At 43.7% G+C, this 26,125-nt stretch overlaps 1 protein-coding gene across 1 annotated transcript in view; it reads left to right on the forward strand.

The window, feature by feature from the left end:
• Positions 1 to 26,125, forward strand: part of pkd1a (polycystic kidney disease 1a) — an 84,719-nt gene that overhangs the window by 42,022 nt on the left and 16,572 nt on the right. The window contains exons 20-39 of the mRNA XM_088341370.1: positions 224 to 421; positions 499 to 798; positions 2,257 to 2,693; positions 5,107 to 5,257; positions 6,413 to 6,565; positions 7,282 to 7,422; positions 9,263 to 9,557; positions 11,128 to 11,344; positions 11,511 to 11,670; positions 14,524 to 14,676; positions 14,750 to 14,894; positions 15,595 to 15,909; positions 15,981 to 16,069; positions 17,446 to 17,737; positions 19,328 to 19,490; positions 19,649 to 19,913; positions 20,955 to 21,150; positions 22,398 to 22,568; positions 22,643 to 22,786; positions 23,892 to 24,102. Coding sequence (XP_088197496.1) covers positions 224 to 421; positions 499 to 798; positions 2,257 to 2,693; positions 5,107 to 5,257; positions 6,413 to 6,565; positions 7,282 to 7,422; positions 9,263 to 9,557; positions 11,128 to 11,344; positions 11,511 to 11,670; positions 14,524 to 14,676; positions 14,750 to 14,894; positions 15,595 to 15,909; positions 15,981 to 16,069; positions 17,446 to 17,737; positions 19,328 to 19,490; positions 19,649 to 19,913; positions 20,955 to 21,150; positions 22,398 to 22,568; positions 22,643 to 22,786; positions 23,892 to 24,102 — 4,196 coding nt within the window. The remainder of the gene's footprint in view (positions 1 to 223; positions 422 to 498; positions 799 to 2,256; positions 2,694 to 5,106; positions 5,258 to 6,412; positions 6,566 to 7,281; positions 7,423 to 9,262; positions 9,558 to 11,127; positions 11,345 to 11,510; positions 11,671 to 14,523; positions 14,677 to 14,749; positions 14,895 to 15,594; positions 15,910 to 15,980; positions 16,070 to 17,445; positions 17,738 to 19,327; positions 19,491 to 19,648; positions 19,914 to 20,954; positions 21,151 to 22,397; positions 22,569 to 22,642; positions 22,787 to 23,891; positions 24,103 to 26,125) is intronic.

Here is a 26,125-nt window from a genome sequence, read left to right on the forward strand (position 1 = left end):
ATCTGTAGAGGGGCTGTAAAAAATCTTGTTTTACACAGTAACGTGGGGACGCCGTATCCCAAGTGTCTGTTGGATATTAATTCCCATTCCTGAAGTATTATTTTGTGCAATATTGCATGCATTTTTCTTGTTAATATGGACGCAGACGACCCAGAAACCGCAGTGAAAATGTGACACAAGCTTCTTGGTGTTCTTAAGAACTAACAAACAATTTAAATACCAGATAAGCTTCAAGAGGCGCCACCTCCAAGTGGAAGTGATGGAACCAGTCCGCGGACTGTCTATTCAAGGGAGCTGCGCTGCCATCCCAGTCGGCGTCAAGAGGTTATTCTCCGCCAACGTCACCACCGGTAAACCTGTCAGTTTTCTCTGGACTTTCGACCTTCACCACCTCCACAAGACGTCACATATCGGCAAAGAGGTAAGGTCAACTCAATGTGTGATCCTCCCACCAGGAAGTGCGCTGATTTTTCCTCCCTCTGACCTCCCAACCACCAGGTGGCCTACGTTCCGGAAGAAGCCGGCTTCTTGACTATCTACCTGAAGGCCTTCAACGCGTTGCACGCGCAGAACATTAGCAAGCACATACTGGTACAGAACCTTCTGGCGGACGCTGTGCTCCACGCAACGCCTCAGGACACTTTTGTCAACAAAAGCGTCACCCTTGTGGCATCTGTCATGCCAAGATCCAATCCTCTAGAGTGCTTGTGGGACTTTGATGATGGATCCACTCTGTTTCTCACCAACACCACCACTGTGGGCCATGAGTTCAAGTACCCGGGAAACTACAAAGTCCAAGTAGGTTTCATGGATGATTATCTCCGAGTGTGTTATCTCTTTTCTAAGAAAAGGTTGGGCATAGCTAAATGTAATTACTGTAGTTTCCAAAAGGGGGCACCATGTCGAGTGTATCGCAAACGTAGAGAAAGCAGGTAAGCTCTGTTGAAGCAGGTGAGAGCAAAGGGATAGAGATCACTTTCTAGTGGGTCGCTGAAAGCCACGAAACACATAGGACCCCGTGATCATTTTACAGCCCTTGCCTATTTTGTAGTTCAACCAGGGTCCCAGACAAAATAAAAAACATGGCTGCCTCTTTTTAGAACAGGGGTGTCAAACTCATTTTAGCTCGGGGCCACATGCTAGAAAAAGAATCTCTCAGGGGCCGGACTAGTGGATTACAGTATAGCGAAAGTAAGAGGGTGAAAAAGGGAGAAAGGAAAAAAAGAGAGAAGTGAAGAGAAACAAATGAAAGGGAGAGAGAAATAAAGAGAGCACAATATAGAAAAGGAGAAAGCAAGACAAAGGGAGAGAGAAAGCAAAAGAATGAGAGAAGAGAAGGAGAGAGAGACAGGGAAAATGAGCGAGTGTGAGATACTGAGAGAGAGAGAGAGAGAGAGAGGGGGAGAAAGAAAGACTGCGGAAGAGAGAAAGTGAAAAAAATACATGGCTAAAGAGAGAGGGTGAGAGAAAAAAAAGACAAAGTGAAAGTAAGGAGAAAAACAGCGCAAAAGAGAGAAATAAAAAGAGAGGGTGAGAAAGAAAGAATGTGAAAGAAAGAGTGAAAGCAAGAAAGAGAGATTGAAAGAGAAAGTGAAAAGTGAGAAGAAAATAAGAGAGCGTGAGAAAGACAAAAAATGAGAGGAAGAAAGGGAGAGGCCGCTAGAGTTGTTTTGTAAGTGGCACCTGGCTTTGGCGACATCAAGTGGCCATATTTAAAACTTCAACTCATTTTTCTATTGTGCTTCATTTTGTAATGTCTCATTTTCAAAGCCTTGGCGGGCCTGATCCGGCCCGCGGGCCACTTGTTTGACACCTGTGTTTTAGAATGTGGGGAGTGTCTTGTACCAAATTGTACTTATTACCTTACTCCTTGCCTGAACTTTGGAGTGTGCAATCCAACATTTACTTTTCTTAAGAATTTGGTCCGGATTCTGTTGGTTACCAACAACTCATCTACGTGTTTTACACAGAAATGAATCACTAGGTAATCTGAAATACCGGTGTGTGAGGCATCATGGTACAATAATATACATCAAATCAATTTGGTTTTTTGAAACTTGCATATTGCAACAACGTTAAAACCCACTTTCCGATTGTGTGTTGTTGTTGTTGTTTTTGTTTGTTTTTTTTGTACTATTTTATTTATTTTTTGCCTTGGTGTCCAGGCAGTTTCTTTCAAATATCGTTAAAGTCCTGTCTTCAGGGTTACTGTCAGTTCCCCTACACTAAGTATCAGGTTTTTTTTAATTCCACCAGGTAAACTGTAGCAATCTGGTGAGCTGGGTGTTGGCTCGGGTGGACGTCCACATCAGCGTCCTGGATTGCGAAGAACCTGAGGTGCAAGTGATTCAAGCTCCCCGTCTGGCCATCTGGAGATCTCAGCCCACCTTCGTGGAGGCCACCGTGGACCTGAAAGGCTGCGTGCTCTACGACGTGCAGTACTTGTGGCAAGTCTTCACCGCGCCTTCCTGTGACAACAGCCGCCGTCTTCTTCCCTCGGGGATCTCCACCCTGCACCCGGCCCCTAACTCGGAAGTCCTCCTCTCGGCGGAGGTGGACGTGCGACGCCTACAACTGGCCTTGCCTAAGATGGTGCTGGCGACTGGGAACTATACCTTGGTGTTTTCCTTGTCCTATGAAGGTGTGCCGCTGAGGAAAGCGGCCTGTCTGCCGCTCAGCGTCATGGCTGCCAGGTCAGTCCAAACTTTTTATTTCGTCAATTCTCAAACCTTGGGTTCGATCAAGGGTCTCAAACTTAATTTGCTTGGGGGTTGCAGAGATAGGGTCCAGGTGAGGTTTTGAATTCTAATTGTCTTTATTGTCATTGATATGAGTGTTATGAAGCATCGTGTGCAACAAGATTATACATGGCACTCCAGTGTAAACATTTAAGAAAGTATTTAAAGAGAAAAAAAAGATCTCACACTTTTACAATTAATAGGCAAAAGAATCACAACTTAGTGCTTTAGAAATTGGCCGAAGTTATACTAATAATGCAATCAAAAAGAATAGTGCATCACAACAACTGTCAGGACCCGAACGGAGACAGGACCCACTCGCGTCACGTTTCTCAGAGTTTCATTGGGAAGAAAGGAAAGGGGTGTACACACGATCCGGTGATCGCTGGTCGCGGGGAGCAGGTCGCTCTGAACGTGGAAGTGGGACTTTCGTGGCGAGCAATGGCGGCTTCGGGAACGGAAAAAACGGGTCAGTACCCGGGATAGAAGAGCAAAAACGTGATCGGGATCGGAAACAAGTCAAAAGCCAGGAGAGGAGAGTAGACGTGGTCGAGAACAAAAACAGATCGTTATTCAGGACGGGAGAACAGACGTGGTCGAGATCAAAACAGGTCGTAATTCGGAACGGGAGAGCAGACGTGGTCTAGATCAAAACAGATCGTAACGGGAGACAAACAGGAGCAAAAAACGGGCGAAAAGGGGCTTGCCGTGTAAAAACAGATTCGCAGACGGACCGACAAAAGGGGACTGACATGACCGACTTTAAATACTGACAGGGAGCCAATCTGTCAACAAACTGCAGCTGGTGCCACACGGGTGGGGCCAATTGGGCGCCATGGCAACCGTGACAAAAATAGTGCTATAAAAAGAAGTGCAATAACATTTAGTAACAACAAGAACAAAAACCAAATAAGTCAAAAAATATAAATTTTCACAAAAAATAAAATACACAAAATAAATCACAAGATATGTTTTCATAGTTTTGTGCACTCGCTTAGGTGGGGATGGCCCTGAGGGAAGAAGCTGTGTTTCTGAGCCTGTTCTAGTTTTGAGGGACCTGTAGCACCTACCCCAAGGGGCAACAGGTCAAAGAGGTGGTGCCCGGTGTGGGAATTGTGTTTCATAATGTTAATGGCACTGCTACGGTATTGCAAGCCGGCAACGTCCTCAAGACAAAATAAAGACGTTCACTGGACAGTCTTAAAGCTGTGTCAGAAATTCTAAAATGCGAGAGGCCAAAATCGCTAGCTATAAAACTCATCCAGGAATTTGTGTGTTATGCAACAACTAGTTGGCAGACAATCACAAATACGGAATGCTGCATCTCCACGCCCAGATATGACCTCATTTGAGGACCATCTTTCTATATTTTCCCCTCTGGGAAGTTGTACAGTGGAACCTCGGTTCTCGACCATAATCCGTTCCAGAGCCCTGTTCGAAAACCGATTTGGTCGATCACCGAAAATCATTTTTCCCATTAAAAGTAATGTAAAAATTGTTTTAATCCGTTACAACACCCTGAACGTTTACCATGAAAGTAAACATGAAGCTAACCCAGCTAATCGTACGTTCGCGTTAGCGTAATCTTCCGTACGAAAGATTACGCTAACATGAACGTGTAAAAATAAAAAAATCAGGTCGTTTACACGTCATTTAGCACCGGGGTCTCCACAACAAGTGGTGAGCGGTTAAAGGATAAAGAAAAGATTTATGAATAGGATTTCTTACCTTTGTGGTGGTCTGCAGAAGCCATGCTGTATTCCTGAAAGAAGGGAAACTCGCACATCTTCTTCATATTTTGCTATTATTTCTTTCTTAAATGCACTACTCTTCTTTTTTCACCTGCAGCAACTTTGCTGCTTGCACCGACCTTCTTCCGAGGCATAATTAGTGGTTAAAACACTCCGTTCACCGATATTAAAAACGAAAGCAAAAAGGAGTGCGCGCTCACATGACAACAGTTCTTCACGAGGGGTGGGGGCAATCTACACCCGTACGCCGCTCAGCATCGCCCCTAGCGTACCGGCGTTCGAACTCCGATTTTTTGAACAAAAAGTGAAGCAAGAATTTCTCGAAATTTTTGCTTGAGAACCGATTTGTTCGAACTGAGAGGCGTTCGAAAACCGAGGTTCCACTGTATTCATGTATTTATTTTAATTGCCATGATAACTTCCAATGCTAATTAAATGAAAAATGCTTACAAGTTGGAGATGACACAACCTTCTATGTAACATTTCACAGTCACCGACTAAATAAATTGATAAAACAGATTACCGGATCGCAAAATCACAATCTAGGCTCAGGAGTTTGCAAGCATTCAGTTGGCTTTCAGATGAACGCCCTGCCCTCTTTTGCTTTTATGTCTCAGGCTAATGCCCATCATCGAGGGGGGCACCTACAGGGTGTGGTCCAGGACTCAAGACCTCCAGCTGAGCGCAGAGCAGTCTTATGATCCCAACATGGACCCTGAGAACCAGTCACTCCTCCACTACCATTGGGAATGCCAAAACACATCAAAGGTGAGATAAAGATTGTCAAAAAATAGCCTACACATAAGGCTCATTGCTCAATATTTGAATCCATCATCTTATTGCACAACTATTGCATTAATTAATGCCCCAAAACTTTTTCCTCCTCACATAAAATCGACAAAGTTTCTTCATTGCTGCATCTGTCAGTTTACAATCTTTGCTTGTACATGGCTTGCCAGAAGCATAGACTTACACTATATGTGGATGGATACAACTGTGATATTCACTAGATATGGGTGGATACAACTGCGGGATTTTTGTTAATGGGGGCATAAAATAAAACAGAAATGCCCAGGAGAAATCAATAAATATACATGAGGCTTTTTAGCGACTAAACTGGAGTTTGTGTGTATCATTTGCCTCTACTACAAGTCCCACAGACCTTAGCAAATCAAAAAAATCCCTTATGAAGAACACTTCAATAATGAGCACAAGTAAACAAATTCCTTTTGTTACGTTATAGTACTCATCTAACATTTTCTGATATAGCAGAGGGCAGATATTTTCTGCTCATTTTAAAATGAAATAAAAACGTGTTGCCATTTTCTGCAGTCATAATGTATTTTTTTTTGTAAAGTATGTAATAAAAAAATGAAGTTATTTTATTACCCATATCATTAGTTATTGGAAGTTAAAGGTATGTATTAATACTTAGTTGAAAACAACAAGGCAATGAATTTACATCCAAAATCAAACATATATCTTAGATAGATAGATAGATAGATATGTGTTGAAAAATAAAATAATAAAATGATATAGAATACAAAAATACCCAATATAACGTGTTGATATAGAGTATTTAAATAGTGCTACGGGAAATACAAACTGTCATAAAAATAGGGTAATATGCAAATGTGGGGGTGGAATTTAATGTGGGCTTTTACTCCCCCGGGTGGAGTAAAAGAGCCTCATGGCATGAGGAAGAAATGATCTCCTTAGTCTGTCCGTGGAACAAGACTGTGACAGCAGTCTGTCGCTGAAGCTGCTCTTCTGTTTGGAGATGATGCTGCGTAGTGGATGTAACGAATTGTCCACGATTGACCGTCTTGCATGATAAATAAAGTATAATAGTAATGGAAATTCTTCTTCACGGTCTCGATTCCTTCTATCCGCTTTAACCCCTTTCTGACGTCGCGTCTGCAGGGTCCAGAACACTGCTCCACCCTCAACTTTGGTTTGGGCTCCAGCGGCCCCGTCCTGGGAATATCGGGCTCCGAGTTGGAGGCGAATGTAGAATACACCTTCAAACTGTCCGTCGGCAAAGACGGAATGAGTGCGGAGTCCACAACGCAAACTGTGAGTGTTCAGATAACGACAGCGCTTGGCTACATTTGGTTAGAATATTTAATAGAATAGAAAGGAATAGAAAATACCTTTATTGTCATTGTTACAAAATGGCTTAACATATTGTGACAACGAAATTGGGCATGACACTCCAGTTTCACACATTCACAGTGAGGTAATAAAGCCAAGAAGATAAAGGAACAGAGAAGATAAGGTTATAAAACAAGGAGGATAAGGTTATAGTTATAATTTACACGATATTTACACAAGAAATGTCGGCATGGAGGATGTTACATACAGTTTGGTATCGAAATACAGTTTGGTATCATAAGGGTTTGTGCAATTATACATTTGGTGCAAAAATAGTCGTCATAGTGCAAAAAAATAGTCAACATATGCATTTGGTGCAAAAAATGGTCATCATAGTGCAAAAAAATAGTCAAACATTGTGCAAGGTAAGCAGTAAACATAGTGCAGTCAACATGTGCAAGAAACATAGACATGAGTACCATTTTACGTTCGTATGAGGTTGTGTTTTTGCAAGAAAAAACGAAATTTAAGGTTTAATTTTAGGATGCATGATATTTTAAAGAAAAAATAACTGTTAGCCTCCTAACCATAGTGCATCCCTAGTTTGCTTACTTTCACTTATTCAACAAAATGTCTGTCTTCTTAAAAGCCATTGTTGGTGCTTTGATTTCCTGTTTCCTTTATACTTTCTGTGGCAGGTTCTTGTCCAGAGTGGCCACATCCCTATGGTCTATCTAGAGTGCGTGTCCTGTCGAGCGCAGTCCATTTACGAAGTCAGCCAGAACTCCTATGTTTACCTGCGAGGGACCTGCACCAACTGCCAGGGCTTCCATCGTGGGGTAAGAAGCACCTTGTTTAAGTTTTCAATATCAATTTTTGGGCAGGTTTTTCCCAGAGATTTGAAATTCGGGTTTTGTTTAGACCTTGAGAAAAAAAAATGATGAAGTCGACTTTAAAGCTGCATTTATAGCAACCCCTAGCGGTGTATAAATACTTAATGCATCAATATTTTGCACCGGTTATCCTCACTGGGTTCACGAGGGTGCTGGAACCCCTCCCAGCCATCTTCGGGCAGTGGGCAGGGGACACCCTGAACTGGTTGCCTGCCAGTCACTGGGCGCGCAAAGACAGGCAATTCAATAGCTCATTCACACCAAGGGACAATTTGGTTGATTTGGCAATAAACTTGGAATGCATACTGTCACGGACCAGGAACGGAGACGGGACCCAATTGCGTTCGTTTTACTCAGCTTTATTTAGAAGGAGGAAAGGAATTGCATCCACTATCCGATGATCGTCGGTCACAGGTAGCAGATCACTGGGAACGCGGAAGTGGCACTTCCTTGTCGAGCGAAGGCCCTGTCGAAAGTGAGAAAAAACAGGTCGATGGCCGGGGCGGAGGAGCAAAAATATACACGGGTCCAGAAAAGAGGTCGGCAACGGGAATCACACAGAAAACAGGGCAGGATAGAGTCGGAGAGTCACAAAAGCTTGCCTAGCGTGTAGCATAGGTTCGCAGACGATCTGACAAGTGTTTTCAGGAAGGCGGGGTTTTAAAAAGAGTACAACAGCCAATCTGGGTCCGTGGCTGTTGGCGCGATCAGTAATCATGACACATACTTTTAGAGGAAAACGTAGAACACTCAAACATCCACAAGTCCGGTAGCTGAAATTAAACCCTGGTGGTGACGCACTTACCACTCAGCTGCCATAACGCCTGCAAAAAGACTTCATTTATTTGGATCAAATTGCTTTGATTCAAACATTAAGCAACATGTCATGTACTATCTCATGAATTTTAGGTTTTGTAAATCTGTAAGTAGCAATGTAATAAGAATACACAAATTGAAGAAGCTGACATGTTTTGCTGCCATCTTACTACTACAAAAGCCTGAATGACTATTTTGTGCAGGTTAGCATACCCCGTGGTGCTTTTAGGACTTACCACAAGCCACTTAGCTTCCACAGCTGAGCCCTCCTTGTGAAGGTGTCCAAGTCCTGGGATTTAGGCGTTTGACACTTTTTCCACTGTCTCCTTCTCTAGCCACTCATTTAGTCACCTGACTGCAGGTTATGGCTTGACACTAGCCATTATTGTTTTTGTAAGCTGTTTCTGTGTCGGTTCTTCTGCCACTCGCCTTTTTAGAGCAAGGGAATGTTGCCGAGTTCAGTGATTAAGGCATTACGCACAATCTTTGGCCTTTTTTCATCGTTTCCTTTTCTAGCCACTGTGATTTGAGGTCCACTTGACAAATTCTGGTTCGCTCTTGCAATCTATTACCGGCCTTTTCAGTAGCTTCCATGTCTAGCCGTTAAAAATACCTACTTACACCTGATCTGTCTGACTCACTCCATTTATTGGCTCTTTTCAATTTAAAATCTTTAATTGTTGCTAGCAGGGATTAAAAGCAGCTCTCATGTCTTGTTGCTAGCTGAAAATCAAGAAAATATGGAAGTAAACTTTTCTAAGTGGATCTTCAGAGCATCTGTTGTGTGTGTTCTTTTAATGCACACACTTCAGCACCATGCTAAGCTCCAACAACCTGTCGTGGTGAAGTATTATGCACTGTTGTTTTAAAATGAGAAAAAAAGCTGTTCTGCCAATTAGGCAGTTTTTTTGGCGGGGGGTTATAATGCAATTGTACGACATGTTCCTTCATTTTTGTGGATGTTCCTCAGAAATGGACGGCGGTGACTCTGCAGAACGAGACTTTGATCCTGGACTCGTCCTCTACCACCACGGGGAAGGATCGCATGAACCTGGTCCTGCGCCAGGGCGTCCTGCGTCACGGGGACTCTTACATTTTCACCCTGCACGTGACGGACGAAACGTTGGACGGCGAGGGGGCCGCCTCCATCACCCTCCACCACAACATGCCACCCTCCGGGGGCGAGTGTCACCTGAGGGCGGGGGAGGATGGAGGAGGATGGACCATTCGCACATTGTTGGACCGGGTGCACTTTAACTGCTCAGGTATTTTCAGCACACTTTGTCATGGCCCATGTTACCATCAACTGGGGCAAAAAAGGACACCCATTGGATTAAATTAGTTTGAAGGCAAGGCAAAAAAAACAATAGATTATTAAATTAAACCCACTTAAAAAAATGAAAATAAAAGAATAAAACAGACATATTTAAAATAAAATACATTAGAAAATAAGAAATTTTAAAAAATGAAAATAAAACAATAAAACAGAAATATTCAAAATGAAATAAATTATAAAATAAGCAATTTAAAAAATGAAAATAAAATAATAAAACAGAAATGTTTAAAATAAAATACATTAGAAAATAAGCAATGAAATAATTAAAATAAACCTTGAAAAAAATGCTAGAATAAAAACAAATAAATAAATTAAATTGAAAATAAAATTATTTAAAAAAGGACTAAAAATACTAAATTAAAAAAGATAGAAAATGAAAAAGATAAAACAATTAATAAAAGAACAAAAAGCTAAAATAAAAGTAATTTAAAAATCTAAAATAAAATACATTAAAAATAAAAGATAAGAAAATATTTCATAACACAAACAAATATGAATTAAAAAGTGTCAAAATAAATATGAAATGCATTTTGAAATATAAAAATCATATAGAAAATCATTAAATAACCTGACATGAAAAAAAATAAAATACATTGGAAATAAAATATATTAAAAATAATTAAAAAATAGCAAAGAAAGAAAAAGAAAAGAAAAAAATACAAGCAAAGAGAAGACTCGAATACACAGTTCTGAGGTCATGAGATCATACCTCCTGTGTGGAGTTTGCATGTTCTCCCGGTGCTTGTTTGGGTTTCCTCCGGGCACTCCGGTTTCCTCCCACATTCCAAAGACATACATTTAAGGTGGATTGGCCGGTCCAAATTGTCCCTAGGTGTGAATGAGCAAGCGAGTTGTCTGTCTCTATGTGCCCTGCGACTGGCTGGCAACCAGTTGAGGGTGTCCTCTGCCCACTGCCCGAAGACAGCTGGGATGGGCTCCAGCACCCCCGCGACCCTACTGAGGATAAGCAGTGCAGATAATGGATGGATGGACAAATAACGAAATATTTTTAATAGACTTTTTTTTAAAGTCTATTAAAAAAAAAAAGCGTTTTCCCCCTCATCTCATTATCTCATCTCATTAGATGCACCGCTTATCCTCAGTAGGGTCGCGGGGGTGCTGGAGTCCATCCCAACAATCATCGGGCATTGGGCAGGGGACACCCTGAACTGGTTGCCAGCCAATCGCAGGGCACACAGGGACAGACAACTCGCTCGCTCATTCACACCTAGGGACAATTTGGACCGGCCAATCCACCTGAAATGCATGTCTTTGGAATGTGGGAGGAAACCAGAGTGCCCGGAGGAAACCCACGCAAGCACGGGGAGAACATATTTATGTTTTTAAATGGCAGACAAAAAGATTGGGCTCACTCTATAAGATTTCAAACACCTGCTAATATGTGTGTTTTTTTTAACTCATACTAACCTCTCTTGTTTTTGTTTTTTTTTCTTTAAATGTTCCCAAAATTGAACGATTCCTCCCAAACTTTCTCGCAGGTTACAGTGATCGCGGCGTGTCGGAGAGCCCCTTGCTGTACAGCCTGTTGGCGACCCGATGCCGGGAAGACTACTGTGAGGAGTTCTGCGTTTACAAAGGCAGCAGCCCGGAGCATTCCGCCTTCCTGCCGCCGGGCTTCAGGTCGGCTCGACACAGAGTGGCCGTGTCCATCACGGTGGAAGATCTCCAGGGGGCGACTGTCACGGCACTAAACAAGTGACTGATTTTACAAAAATATATTTGAATTTAATCCTGAAAACAGAAACACATCTCCTTTAACACCTTATTACTAATCAGTCTTCTTAATCGTGCCTATACTCCCTTTAATGAAGATCTTAATTTATAAGGCAACATTCAAATCATTAACTGTGTTTGTTCCCAGGTCGATTGAAGTCTTGCTTCCAACTGCCCCAGCTGCATATAGCAGTCTGCCTCACTGGCTGGCTGAGCTGACGGACACCAGACTTAAACAGCTTCTGGAGCAAGGAGACTCCCAAAGAGTCCGGGAGCTGTCCTTGGCTCTAATTACTGTTCTCAATGAGGTAGGAGGGGCCCGAGTTAAAAACATCCATCACATAACAATGACCTGTAAAAACCATCAGCAAGCCAATCCATGTATTTTTTGTGATTATTTTATATGGTTATTCCTTTTTAAAATAGGGTGTTGTTAGTTTGTAATTTTTGATGGATAACAGTGGAACGGTGTGGCAGATAAGTCAGTTGTTGTTTACAGATGACACAGCGCTTGTGGCTGATTCTGAGGAAACATTGAGAATATTGGGAATGGAGTTAAGAAGAGTATGTGAGAGGCGTAAGTTATGTGTGAATGTTGGGAAGAGTAAGGTGATGAAGTGTTCACGTGATGGAGTGGGCATGGCTTTAGAAATAAGGTTGCATGGACAGGTGCTGGAAGAAGTTGAAAGCTTTAGGTACTTGGGTTGTGATGTGGCTGCAGTTGGTGGAATGGAGTGCGAGGTATTGCACAGACTGAATCAAGGAAGAAAGGTTTTGAGTGCTCTGAGAGAGTGATGAGCAACAAGAGTACGAGTATGGATGTTAAAAGGGGACTGTATGAGAGTGCGATTGTGCTGACTGTGTTGTATGGTGCAGAGACTTGGAGCCTGAACGCAGATTTGAGAAGGAAATGAAATGTTTTTGAGATGAAGTGTTTGAGGAGTATGTTAGGAGTGACAAGTTTGGATAGATTGAGAAATGAAATTGTGAGAGACAAAACTGTAGTAGTAGTCGTGGAACTGAGCAAGCGCGTGGATAAGAGAGTACTCGGTTGGTTTGGACACATGGAGAGGATGGATAAGAAGCGAATGTTGAAGAGAATCTACAGAGCAATGGTAAATAGAAGGAGACCAAGAGGAAGGCCGACATTGACGTGGATGGATGGGATTATGAGTGCACTGCAGGAAAGCGGTCTAAATCTAGTGGAAGCTAGAGCTATTGTTGGTGATGGGAATGAGTGGAGAGGTGTTGTAAAAGGATAGTGGGATGTATAGACATGTTCTAAGGGATGGGCAGGGCACCCGTATTATGCGGCAGGGGTAAACCAGCGTAAGCTGTCGGGCTCTGCTGTCGAACAGAAAAGTGTGTTGTGTCACCCTGACCCGAGTGACACGGCCGCTTTATTGTGTCCCGTTTCATCTGGAGGGACAAAAGCATGACCAACTTGGGTGCCGAGGTGCCTAACTTGTTTGGGTTCTTGGGCATTTGGGTTGGCCATGGTCCAAAAAAAATTTGTGTGTGATTTTTGCTACCTTTTCCCTTTTTTATTTCTTTGTTTTTGTATGTGTTTGTCTTGCTGTCGGTCACCCCTCCTGAGGGATATGACCAGGGTAGATAGATAGATAGTATGTGATCATTTCAGTAGACTGCTAGGATACAACATGAATCCATTCTGTGGGGGGATTGAAACGTTTGAATGATGTACGGCCCACCTCCATTCCAACAAGCACCCCAAAGATATGTGTGCCTTCTTCTATAACTATATTATTGCAAGCTTTGTTCGATTGTTTTAATCTTTTCTTTTCCCTTTTGGCATCACTTTAAGTCTTCCAAACCACAGCAAATAGTACAGAGTCTATTAAAATACATTATTGTATCGCACAAATTAGTAAAGTCTTTATGAATCAAACATGATTCTGAATTCAATTGAGAGAACGTCATTGCGGGATTAGTTCAGATAATAGTAAATTTGCATTTTCTTGATGACATGACGCAAATCAATAGCAGACCGGCAACTCATAGGACGACGACCAATCGCAGACATCCATCTTAGAGATGAAACTCATCATGGACATGAAATCTCCAGTTTCAGTTTTGAAAGATTAAGGTTCAAACAAGAATTTCTAGTTGATGTCGTATGGTGGGGAAAAAGGCTGTATAGAGGACCAAAAATACATCTTATTCCACATTGTAAGTCAAAAACACCGAATGTAAGAACACTGTAACCCGGGGATCTACTTCTCTTCCTATTAACAGTGTCTGAAATAACGACTGCCCAGACGCCTAGGGCGTGCATCTTTTACGTCGGGCGTACAACTTACAAAACGTTTCCGCCTGAGTGGCCGACAACTTTTTCAAGGGGAAAAAAAAAGTATTTCGGTTTTTATTTTTTATTTTTATGTTTTAGACAGGATGGAATGATAGCTTGTTACAAACGTTTGCTTTATTCCGATTTCGAAATCTTCGTTCGGTTTGGGAATTTCGAAATTTCGGTTCATTTGGCAATTTGCATACTCTGCAGCCAATGAAAAGCCTGCATCGAATAACTTCGTGCTTCCGGACTTTCCCGAGCCTTACAAGGTTCATTTGCATATCATTTTCCAAATTAGGCGCACAGAGAACACAAAAAAAATGGAGAAGTGGTTAGGAATCAAGCCAAAACCTCAGCCCCAGAAGAAATATTCAAAAGAAGCTAACAAAATTGATGACGCTACAAAACGTAAACGTACATTAAAAGCATCGCGGAAAGAGGAGTTCACGTGGCTTGTAGCAGACAACGCAACGTAAACAGTGCATGAATGAAGATGAGTCGATACAGGTACATACTGATGGCAGATGGAAAACAGCGATGTTATATACATGCAATGAATGTTAGAAGTAGATTTATAATAAACTTAATTTTAAAGTGTTGTTCTATTATATAGTCTGATTATCAATCTGTAATGCTTTGCTTTACTTTATTGTGTTTAAAGTTTTGAAAAATGGGCTGGGCAGGAAAGTTGTCTGCCCTGGTGTCCGCTAACTTTTTGTCATAAGTTTCAAACACTGCTATTAAATACATATTTACAAATCTTTGTTAGAGAACATCATACTTTTTAAGATAATTTATTTTGATCAGATTTCCAACATATTTAGCAAAGTCCATTTTTTATCACTATCAGTACGAGCAGAGCAGGCGATCAACCCGAGTGTCTCAAGCAGAGCGCGATGACCGCGTCCGGGTCCGCAGCAACATCACCCGAGCGCTGACGGCGCTGGATCTCAACACCGTCAGCGACATCCAGCAAACTTCTGCGGCGCTGGCTCAATGCACGGTGAGTCATAGCGAGACAAAAACAGGAAAGGAAGATGGCATGCGTGATGGCGCGGTTCTCTACGCTTCGTCAGGCCGTCAGTCGAGAGTTCATCTGCGAGGAGTGTCAGAACAGCACACTCAACAAACTGGAGTCCATGTTGGAGATCCTGCAAAACGACACTAAGCAAGGAACGGTGACGCCAACCGAGATCGGCGACAACATCCTCAATATCATGGGTGCGTCCTCCATCTTATTTTTACCCATGAATCAGCACTTGATTTCTCTGTTTACACTTTTCAAATATTCATCGGCGAAAAATGCACTTTGTCTTGATTCTAAAGAGGAAGCCGGAACTGATGTTGGTGTGCTCATAAAATGTTGGTGTTCAGGGACAAACAAAAACAAACAATTGGTCTCAAAACAATTCACAAAATGTCCAAACAATAAACAAACCTGACATGCCAATTGGAGTTGCACGATTTTGTAAAGAAAAGTGTGTTTTGTGTACTAGTTTTGTTATTGGGAAGATCATAGTGACATGCAAACGTACTTCGAGATGACGTTATTACCGAGTGAGAGTATACGACCGTAAGAAATAACAACTATAGATCTACAACTAAAAACAGAATTGCAGTTGAATAAATGGTCTTTTTGGTCTTTCTACAAAAGTACCACAAGTTGGAGTTACTCTCCTTCCAGTAGAAGAAAGCGATTTAGAGAGCAGCTGTAAAAGTGTTTAGAACACATACTGTATTAAATGAGTAACTTTTATGTATAAATCCTTTTTTTTTTTTTTTTTTTTTTTTTTAGCTAGTATTTTTGTCTGGCTCACGACATTTTTTTCAGTTTATTATGGATCTCTCAACATTTTCACTTGCTGTACCCTGCTCTAGGGGATAATGTGCCAGATCCTGACACTTCTCCTCTTCCCAAAAGGTGACCTCATCCATCAAGTCAGCCAGTCAGCATCGTACGTGGACGGGGCGTCTACGGACTCGGCACCTCCGTCTATCATGTTGGGCGTTGAGAACGGGGGTATGCAGCCGGCCCCCTCGCCCCCCTCCTTGGAGCCGCATCCTCTGCGCGTGGCGGCGAAGGCTTATAGCCTGTCCTCAGTCCTCATGCTCATCTTGATGCACGGCCGAGTCCTGAACGAGGAGCCGCTGGTGTTGCGCGGCTCGGAGATCGCCGCCACCGGGAAAAGGGCCGACCCGCAAAGCTTGCTCTGTTACCACGGCAACAGCAGTCCAGGTACGTGGGCTCCCCGCTCGTCCATGAGGACGAGGTGCATCGGTATCATGTACCGTCTGCTCTGCCCGTAGAGTGCCAGCGCTTCTCCATCCCGAGAGCCTTCAACAGCAGTCTCGGCAGAGCCGCTGCAGGCAACGGTGTCATGCAGTTGCTTTTCCAGGTGAGAGTGGCACTTCGGGGCTGTCGTTATTATCCAAAAGTCAATTGAATACTCTTATAAAGGAGATTTGTCTAATAATAGACTGCTCAAGTGTCCGTACACCGAATGGAGCTAGGCAGATGCGTTAGTTGTTACCTGAAGTGACTGGAGCTACTTAAATGTAAATGGTCTGCATTTATATAACGCTTTTCAAGTCAATGTAGACCTCCCAAAGCGCTTTACAATGTGCTTCACACTTTTCCCTTTCACACACTCACTAACCGATAGCAGCGTCAGCCATGCAAGGGGCATTAGGGATTCAGTGTCTTGCCCAAGGAAACCTCGACATATAACACGGAGGAGCCGGGAATCGAACCTGCGACCTCTTGTTCCCAAGACGTTATGCTGACAGCTACATGCTAATGGCTACATGCAAACGAGTCTTGCCAACCACTTTGTGCTAAGCGTTACATGCTAACGAGTCATGCCAACAGCAACATGCTAACGGCTGCATGCGAACGAGTCATGCTAACGGATACATAATAATGAGTTATGCTAACCGCTACATGCTAAGGAGTTATGCTAGCAGTACATGCTAACGAGTTATGGTAACGGCTACATGCTAACGGATACATCCTAACGGCTACATGAAAATGAGTCATGCTAACGAGTTATCAATGTGAATGTAAATGTAAATGGTCTGCACATCTATAGTGCTTTTTAAGTCAATGAAGACCTCCCAAAGCACTTTACAATGTGCTTCACACTTTTCCCTTTTACACACTAACTAACCGAAGTGACATTGGATCATTTCTCAGCTATCTAAATAGCAGCGTCAGCCATGCAAAGCAACGACCTTGTATCTGAATTGCATTAGGGATTCAGTGTCTTGCCCAAGGACCCTTCGACATATAACACGGAGGAGCCGGGAGTCGAACCTGCGACCTCTCGATCCCAAGACTAGCGCTCCTGAGCCAAAATATACTCCCTGTGTCACCCATTTTGTCACTTACTGTGTTGATATTAATGTGATCTAATGTAACACGCTTACAACGGTCTTCAGGTTACCCAAAAATAATTCTTTAGATTTCACTTAAAGTCCGTTAAAAACCACAACAATAAACCAGTTTTCGTGTTAGCTTAGCGGTCAAAACCCTTTGCCCTTCTGGGTAGGGTACCTGTCAGACAACACAAGCGTTCCTTATATACATCCAACAATTATCCTGTGCTACCCCATGGCTACAACAAAAATAACAATAATTGACATACATACGTTTGGCTCCTACACACTGAGTAAATAAAAACAAGGTTGGTATTTCTGCTGAATACGCACTTACTTTGAGACAGCAGTCTCAGATTGAAAAATTTCAAAACTCTTCATTTTTGCTCCTTGGCAGCTGGAGTCCAACCCGTTCCCCTTCAACTACGTGGCCAACTACACCGTCTCCACGGAGGTGGCGTCCATGGAGTTCCGCACGGAAAACGGCACCCAGATTCCCATCTCCGGCCTGGACGACAGCCTGGCCATCACGGTGGCCGTCAATAACGGCACCGGCGCCGAACCCGGCGTGCCCACGGCCGCCGCCGCCAACATCAGCCAGTGTGATTCCGTCATCATCAGGGTGGCCACGGGCAACGCCAACAGGCGGGCCGGACTCTTTGTGCAGCTCAACTTTACGTCTTTGGAAGGTGAGTATTGCTGTGATTTGATTCGACTGGGTGAGATGTTCCTTCACTTTAAAAAAAAATCATGGTCATTTTTTTAAGTGACAGTGATAAAAAAAAAATCACAATTAGAGGTTGTAACTAAAGAAGACTCACTACAGAAGCCCGAAAGATCACAAGATTGGGAAGCCAGCTACCTATATTTCTTTGCGTGAGAATTTCAGCTGGGAAGGGGACAAAAAAGTTTGAGAAAATCCCTTCCAGCAAACAGCATGACTTAGCAATCTGGATACATCCAGGGCGGCTGAAACGTGCCAATAGTTAGAGTTGTTCAGAGTTGATGTTAGTGGCTAACTATAGCGAATAGTTGTCATGATTACTGATGTGGCTGCCCCGTTTGCGCCAACAGCCACGAACCCTGATTGGCTGTTGGACTCTTTTTAAACTCCCGCCTTTCGAAAAGAACCCGTCAGATCGTCTGCGAACCTATGCTCCCAGCTAGGCAAGCCTTTGTAGCCTCTGACTATATCCTGCCCTGTTTCCTGTCTGATACCTGTTGCCGACCTCTTTTCTGGACCCGTTTGTTTTTGCTCCTCTGCCCCGGCCATCGACCTGTTCTTGCTGGAAGTTCTTGCTATCTGCTACCCGTGACTGACAATTATCGGATCGTGGATTTCTTCTAAATAAAACTGAGTAAACGAACACAATTGGGTCCCGTCTCCGTTCCCTGCCTGTGACAATAGTAGGAGAAGCTACTAAAAAGGCCCATAAAATAATGCCAGGGCAAAGCTGAACCTTGAATCATCGGAACCAGAACTAATAATGGCTAGAGAAGGAAAGATTGGAAGAAAATCAAAGTAGAAAAGTACTAGTTTCCTAAATAATGTGTCTTGGTTTGCCGGATCAACTGAGGAAGGCCAGTGACTCTAAAGGATAAACCAGGAGCAGCTAACCATAACAATCGCGGCGAGCAGTAGCCTGTACCCAATTGGTTAAAATGAGTAGCTAGAGAAAGATACAGTAGAAAAAAGTGGATAATGCCTGAATCATAAGATGCAGGGACCTCCGCTTGCATGACTAGCTGTGGAAGGTAACACTGGAAGACAAAGTAAGCTTTATTTAAACAGCAGCTAAGAATTGCGGCCAGCAGTGAACCATATCCTTCAGTAAAGTAGCTAAAATGGGTGGCTAAAGGAGTAAACACATAAAATAGAAGTATTACTTAAATTATAAAAATGGTCTACCAGTGGAACATATTTTTTGCGTGGCTGGCAAAATAATCTCTTGTGATTTCTGGTTTTAGGTGTAAATGTATGCCACAGAACCTTTCACAGTAACTACCCAAAACGTCAACTATGTGTGACACATTTCACATGCTTGCAGAGAATTGCAAAAATATTCAATCCTATTTAATTCATCAAATAATGTTTTCACAATCTTTAAGCCAGGTGGCTAACATGAGTGGCTAGAGAAGGAAACAGTGGAAAAGCAAGAAATGTGTAACTTAAAAGACCCATATGGTCTGCGGGTGGAACGAAATTTTTGTCTCCCTTTTAAAAAGTGTCTCAAGAATTATTCACCCGGTAACTGATTCTGTTTTTGTATGCAACTCAGATGCGGTATGGGAGAGGACCAAGGAGCCATACATAGACGCCTACCTCCATTCCCACGAGCACCCCAACGAATTCAACCACACGGACCGGAAACACATCGCGCTGGGCATGACCCGAAACCCGCTTTTGGATCACCGGCAGTACACTTTTTTCCTGTCACCCGAGTAAGATCCCCCGCTCTGAAGTTTCTTCGTGTTTTGTCTATGGTCTTTCTACAAAAGTACTACAAAATTGGAGGGATTCTCCTCTCAGTGGAAGAAAGCGATTTAGAGAGCAGCTGGTGTTTTGTTTTTCCATAAAACGTCCGTTTTATGCCGCGCAGGACCTACGACACCACGTCGGATCACTTCATCAACGTGACCGCGCCTTGCCAGCCGGACCGTCCCTCTGCCGGGGTCCACCTACAGGTGGCGCTGTTCGCCTCGCTGTGTCAATACTTCAACGAAAGCGACAAGCAGTGGCGGACGGACGGCATGGCGCCGCTGGCCGAGACCAACGCCAGCAGGGCCGTGTGCCGCACCCGGCACCTGACCGCCTTCGCCGCCGGACTCTTCGTGCCGCCGCACGCCGTTAGCTTCACCGTGCCGGTGCGTGGAACACTCTAGCGCAGGGGTCGGCAACCTATGACATGCGGGGTTGACCAGTGGCACGCAAGCGAACGGCAAAATAATAATCTCATTCCGCACCGCTTATCCTCAGTAGGGTCGCGGGGGTGCTGGAGCCCATCCCAGCAATCATCGGGCAGTGGGCAGGGGACACCCTGAACTGGTTGCCAGCCAATCGCAGGGCACACGGGGACAGACAACTCGCTCGCTCATTCACACCTAGGGACAATTTGGACCGGCCAATCCACCTGAAATGCATGTCTTTGGAATGTGGGAGGAAACCGGAGTGCCCGGAGGAAACCCACGCAAGCACGGGGAGAACATACAAACTCCGCACTGTAAGTCCGGTAGCGGGATTTGAACCCACACAGGAGGTTCCCAAGACCTTAGAACTGTGCCGCACACGCGCTAACCACTGTGTCGCCGTGCTGCCCTCAAAATAATACCTGAAATTTAGACATTTTCAGTTGCGCACCGTGTTATTTAGAAGCTGTACTATAAAAGCGCTACAGTAATCCCTCGGTTATCGCGGTTAATGGGGACCAAAACCACCCGCGAAAAGTGAAAATCCGCCAAGTAGCGACGCACCTTCAAAAATGCTTTACATTTTTTTTTATTATTATTTTTTGATTATTTTATTTTATCATTATCATTTTTTAGACCCGCGAAGCTCTGAACCCGCGAACGTGGAACTGCGAAGTAGCGAGGTCCCACTGTATATAAATCCAGACCATTTACCATTTACTTTAGTAGAGTTTGTCGAGAACCGGCTTCTTCGGCTCGGCTCACTAAAAGGAACCGGCTCTTTCGGGTCCTAAATGGCTCTTCAGGTTGTTTTTGCTTCTTTCATCCCAACATGACCAAATATTATGTAAAATTATGCACAAAATGACTTAAAGGAAGGGGGGAATAGAACAAAAAAGAAAAAAATACCAAAATGAAAAAGTAGTGAAAAGCTGAGAAAAAAAGAAAAATTACCCGGTGAAGTTCTGTGGACTCATTTTCCAGCTCTGTTCTTTTCAGATGCGGTCCGGACCGCCCAGCTTGGTGGTTTTGCTGGTGTGCGTGCTGGGCTTGCTCAGCTACCTGGTCGCCGCGGCGATTTTGCACAAGCTGGACCAGCTGGATTTGCGCCGGGCCGCCGTAGTTCCCATGTGCGGCGTTGACGGACTCTTTAAATACGAAGTTCAGGTGAAGACGGGATGGAGTCGGGGTGCAGGTGAGCTACTATTACAGGGGTCAGGAACCTTTTTGACCCAAAGAGCCATAAAGGCAAAAAATGTCCCAAATCAATGTAAATATGCCATTTACAATTTGTCTTCCACCTTCAGTTAAGAGTGTTGAGGCCATTTTTTTCCATGAAATTTGTCCTTAATAACGGTTTCAAAACAATGTGCATGCAAAGTTCTTTTGTAAAAATGTCACAAATTCCTGCAAACGATAATCATATCGTCATATTATCTTTCGGTGTAGACTGCATTGAGCGAGAGAGAGAGAGAGAGAGAAGGAAGTGCCTTGCGCTGTGTGCAGGGATCCGCCTACCTTGTCATGTTTGACTTTTTCCCACTTGTTCCTTCTCTAGCCACTCATGTTGCTAAGTTCTGTGATTCAGTGTCCCGATACTTGATGTATTTTGCGTTGCTCTTGCAATCTTTTACTGGCGATTTTAGTAGCTTCTCCCGCAAGCTGCTGAAGTTAGAAACTTAAACCAGCTCTGACCATCTCCATCTATTGCCTCATTTCCGCCACCCTGGGCGTAATCATTTTGCTGTTTATTTTGTCGTCGCCTACTGGGATTAATAGCAGCTTTCATGTCCTGTCAGTAGCTGAAATTTATCTTTGCTTACGCTTCCCAATTTTGCCACGTGGTATTCTTTGGGGGGGGGGGTAGCATGGCAGCGCAGTGGTTAGCGCATGTGCGGCACAGTTCTGAGGTCATGAGATCGAACCTTCCTGTGTGGAGTTTGCATGTTTCTCCCCGTGCTTGTGTGGGTTTCCTCCGGGCACTCCGGTTTCCTCCCACATTCCAAAAAACATGCATGTCAGGTGAATTGGCCGCTCCAAATTGTCCCTAGGTGTGAATGAGGGAGCGAATTGTCTGTCCCTGTGTGCCCTGTGACTGGCTGGCAACCAGTTCAGCGTGTCCCCTGCCCACTGCCCAAAGATGGCTGGGATGGGCTCCAGCACCCCCTTGACCCTACTGAGGATAAGCGGTGCAGATAATGGATGGATGGTATTCTTTGGGCTTTCTTGGTGTGTCTTCTTTGATTCAACATACTATTTGTACACTGTCACATTAAGGAATAGGTCTCTCTCATGTCTCTCACAGTAGAGAGTGGCTTTTCTCGGAAATACAGTACATCGAAATCAGGAACATCCAATTAAAAAATGAGTGCAACGCGAAAATGTTTTCTCAAAAGAAAGCGAGTTCTGTCCCCATACTGATGCGAGTGTCCATGCCATCAGGCACGACGGCTCACGTGGGAATCAGCCTGTACGGTCGCGAGGGCCGCAGCGGCCATCGCCATCTGGACAGCAGAGGAGCCTTCACTCGCAACGCCCTGGATATCTTTCACGTGGCCACCGACACCAGTCTGGGCAGCGTGTGGAAAGTCCGCGTCTGGCATGACAACAAGGGTAACGACACCTTTTCTCACCTCAGCTAACACAAAACCATGCTGTAGTCGTCTCACAGGGTTCCTTTGCTTCAGGTTTGTCCCCAGCGTGGCTGTTGCAGTACATCTTGGTCAAGGACCTTCAGACTGGAAGCTCTTACTACTTCCTGGTGGATGAGTGGCTCTCCGTAGACAACCTCGACACTGATGGGCGGCTAGAAATGGAAGTGGAGGCCTCCGGTAAGAAGTGAAATTCGAAACTCATCCCTGGTGCTAGAGAAGGGGTGGCGAACATGCGGCTCTTGGCCAATAAGAATGTGGCTCTCTGCCTCGTCATATTTTCTATATACTGTGGCTGTTTGCTTCGTTTCATGTTTAGTTTTGTTTCCCCTCTTAAAACACACTTGAATCCATCAGAGTTAATAATAAATAATATTTTGAAATTAGATTGGCAGATTTTTTGTTTTCATGCTGCTCCGGACACATAACTGACTGCAAATCATCTGCGTGGGTTACGTCTAATGCCAGTGTAGTGCCTAAATCCGACTCCCCTGCAAAATCCTCTGCGCTTCCGACAAAAGTGATCGTATTCTATATAATAAGTTTATTAAAACAATTAAGTGCGATTGTATTCTACAAAACGCGGATATAGAAGTCACCAATACCGGAGACGAATCAATGTACGCTATGATATCCACGATCACAACTAATTGTACACAAATAGCCTTCATTTGATGTACGATAATAGCCATATGTATGTTTTTTTATTGCGAATGAAACCCTGGTTGCATTGGATCCCGCGGTGTAAACAATTTTTTTTCCATTTAAAATCAAACTTCCCTGCCTATACTGTTTGCAAAGTAAGACACACTTAAAACCTATTGTGTTTTTTTTTTTTTTTTTTGCTTTGGGATCCAACGACAGAGGAATACCTTCACTTTGTGATGTGTTACTGAAAAGGTGTCCAACAAATCTAGTTCATTTTTATTCCTACTATTATTAATAATCATAGTAATAGTATGAAAAACGTCTGAAACTCTTCAAAATCCCTGTGCTGACATATTTATGTCACAGAAGGTTACCTTAGAAGTCACAAGTCTGTATCTCAAACACTTAAAATAATGTTTGTATTTTTTCAGTTGGATCCTCTGCAATTCAAATGCATTTTTTATGAATGAGGTAATATTTATCTTACGGTCAGCATGAAATGATTCTTCTCATTGATGATCCCAAAGATGTATCTGCGGCTCTTTGACTCTCACAGTTAAAAATTTCGGCTCTTTGTGTCAAACTTGTTCGCCGCCCCTGTGCTAGAGCCATCATCTTCTACGTTTGCTTTGTCCAGACGAGTGCTCTCTCTGCCGGCTGCCCCGCCTTCTGCGCTGCGAACTGCAGAGGGCGCTGTGCGAGAGTCATCTGTGGCTGTCGCTCTGGGAGAAACCCCCTCGCAGCCCCTTCACCCGCTTGCAGAGGGCCACTTGTGGCGCCTTGCTGCTGCAGCTGGTCTTGGCCTTCAATACCTTGTGGTACAGCGTTGTGGTAGACAAGAGAGTCAGGTGGGTGAGGCTTGTCAACATCTCCATTTTGTTTTCTATAGTAAACCCCCGGATTATGGCCTATTTAGCTTATGTCTTCATGTTACAATGTGGAATTTTTTAAAAATACCAGAATAGGCCACACTACAGTAGACTCCAGGATACACGACGTTTTCACTTTACAGTGTGGAATGAGATTATTTTTTGGGACCTTCTTTGGGACATTTTTTCCACCATACTACATCAACAAAAACATTTTTTGCATGCCCAAACACGTCCAAAATCCATACTTTGCGACATTCTTTCACAGACCAGGAACAGAGACTGGACCCAATAGTGTTCGTTTTTACTCAGTTTTTATTAAGAAAGAAAGCAGTGCTTGCATCCACGATCCATGATCCATGGCAGGAACGCGGAAGTGGCACTTCCGTGTCGAGCGAGGGTAGTCGTTGACAGTGCACACAACAGGTCGATGGCCAGGGCGGAGGATCAAAAAAGAAACGGGTCCAGAAAAGAGGTCGGCAACAGGTATCAGGCAGGAAACAGGGCAAAAATAGGTCGATGGCCGGGACGGAGGAGTAAAAGCAGAAACGGGTCCAGAAAAAAGGTCGGCAACAGGTATCAGGCAGGAAAACAGGGCAGGATAGTGTCAGAGAGTACAAAAGCTTGCCTAGCTGAGAGCATAGGTTCGCAGACGGTCTGACGGGTTCCTTTCGGAAGACGGGAGTTTAAAAAGAGTCCAACAGCCAATCAGGTCCTGTGGCTGTTGGTGCCAACGGGGCAGTTACAGGTGCCCCGAATCAGCAATCATGACACATTCGTAATTGTGACTGGATGAGGTATGTACTTTATACATCTCTAAGATGTCTGTTATTGGTCGACATCATTAAAAAATGCTGGTAGGCTATTGGTTTGCATCACGATGTCATGAAGATGCTGATATCCTCATGGTTGAACTCCTTCCCACAATGCCTTTCCTTATATCAGTTAAGAATCTTGTGTGCTTCCTTAAAACTTAATATATATATATATTAAATTTTTTGACCTGTATTTATTAGCTATGAGTCCCATGGCTAGCAGGGATGCTAACGAGTGAGCAAAAACATGATAAACATGGAAACAAAGCTTGAGATGATCAGAAATGCGAAGAAGGGACACGTATGGTTACCCTCACTAAGAAATATGGTCGTAACCTATTGACAATTACTGAGAAAAGGGAGATTAAAACAAAAAAAGTCTTCAGGGCATGACAAGCTTTACTTTTAATACCCCTTCTGCATCCACCCATTAACCCCACTATATCAGGTAAAGTCATGTCTCTCCAAAGGGAAATATCATTTTGTGTTTCCTTATCATGTATATTTATTTATAAGGCTATTCATTAATAAGCACTTACATTACACTAGTAATACGTACTAGATACTATTTAGCTATCATTATGTTTTTATCTGGAGTACTAGGCATTCAGAATGCATTAGCTAATTACCATAGATTTCGCTCCCCTGACTTAAGGAAGCTATGCAATCCTCACCTTAGAACACATGAATGTCATACCCTGTGTCAAGACAAGAACGGAGACAGGACCCACTTGCGTTACGTTTCTCTCAGTTTTATTGGGAGAAAGGAAAAGGTTTTCCCCATGATCCGGTGATCGCCTGGCGTGGGAAGCAGGTCGCTCAGAAGGTGAAAGTTGGACTTCCGTGGCGAGCGGTGTCGGGAACGGAAATATGGGTCAGTTGCCGGGACAGGAGAGCAAAAACGTGGTCGGGGTCGTAAGCCAGGAAAGGAGAGTAGTCGTGGTCGGGGACAAAAAAGGTCGAAAGCCAGGACGGGAGAGTAGACGTGGTCAGTATCAAAAACGGGTTGAAGCCGGGGGACAGACAGGAGCAAAAAACAGGTTAGAGTCAGGGTCGAAAAAAAAAAGGCTTGCCTACTGTAAGCTGAGGTTCGCAGACGGACTGACAACAGGGGACAGATAGGAGTGGGTTTAAATAGGGACAGAGAGCCAATCAGAATCCGAGGCAGTTGGGGCCAAAGAAGCGGG

Source organism: Urocampus carinirostris, chromosome 8 (assembly GCF_059441175.1).
Source record: "Urocampus carinirostris isolate Australia breed hairy pipefish chromosome 8, RoL_Ucar_1.0, whole genome shotgun sequence".
Classification (NCBI taxonomy): Eukaryota; Metazoa; Chordata; class Actinopteri; order Syngnathiformes; family Syngnathidae; genus Urocampus; species Urocampus carinirostris.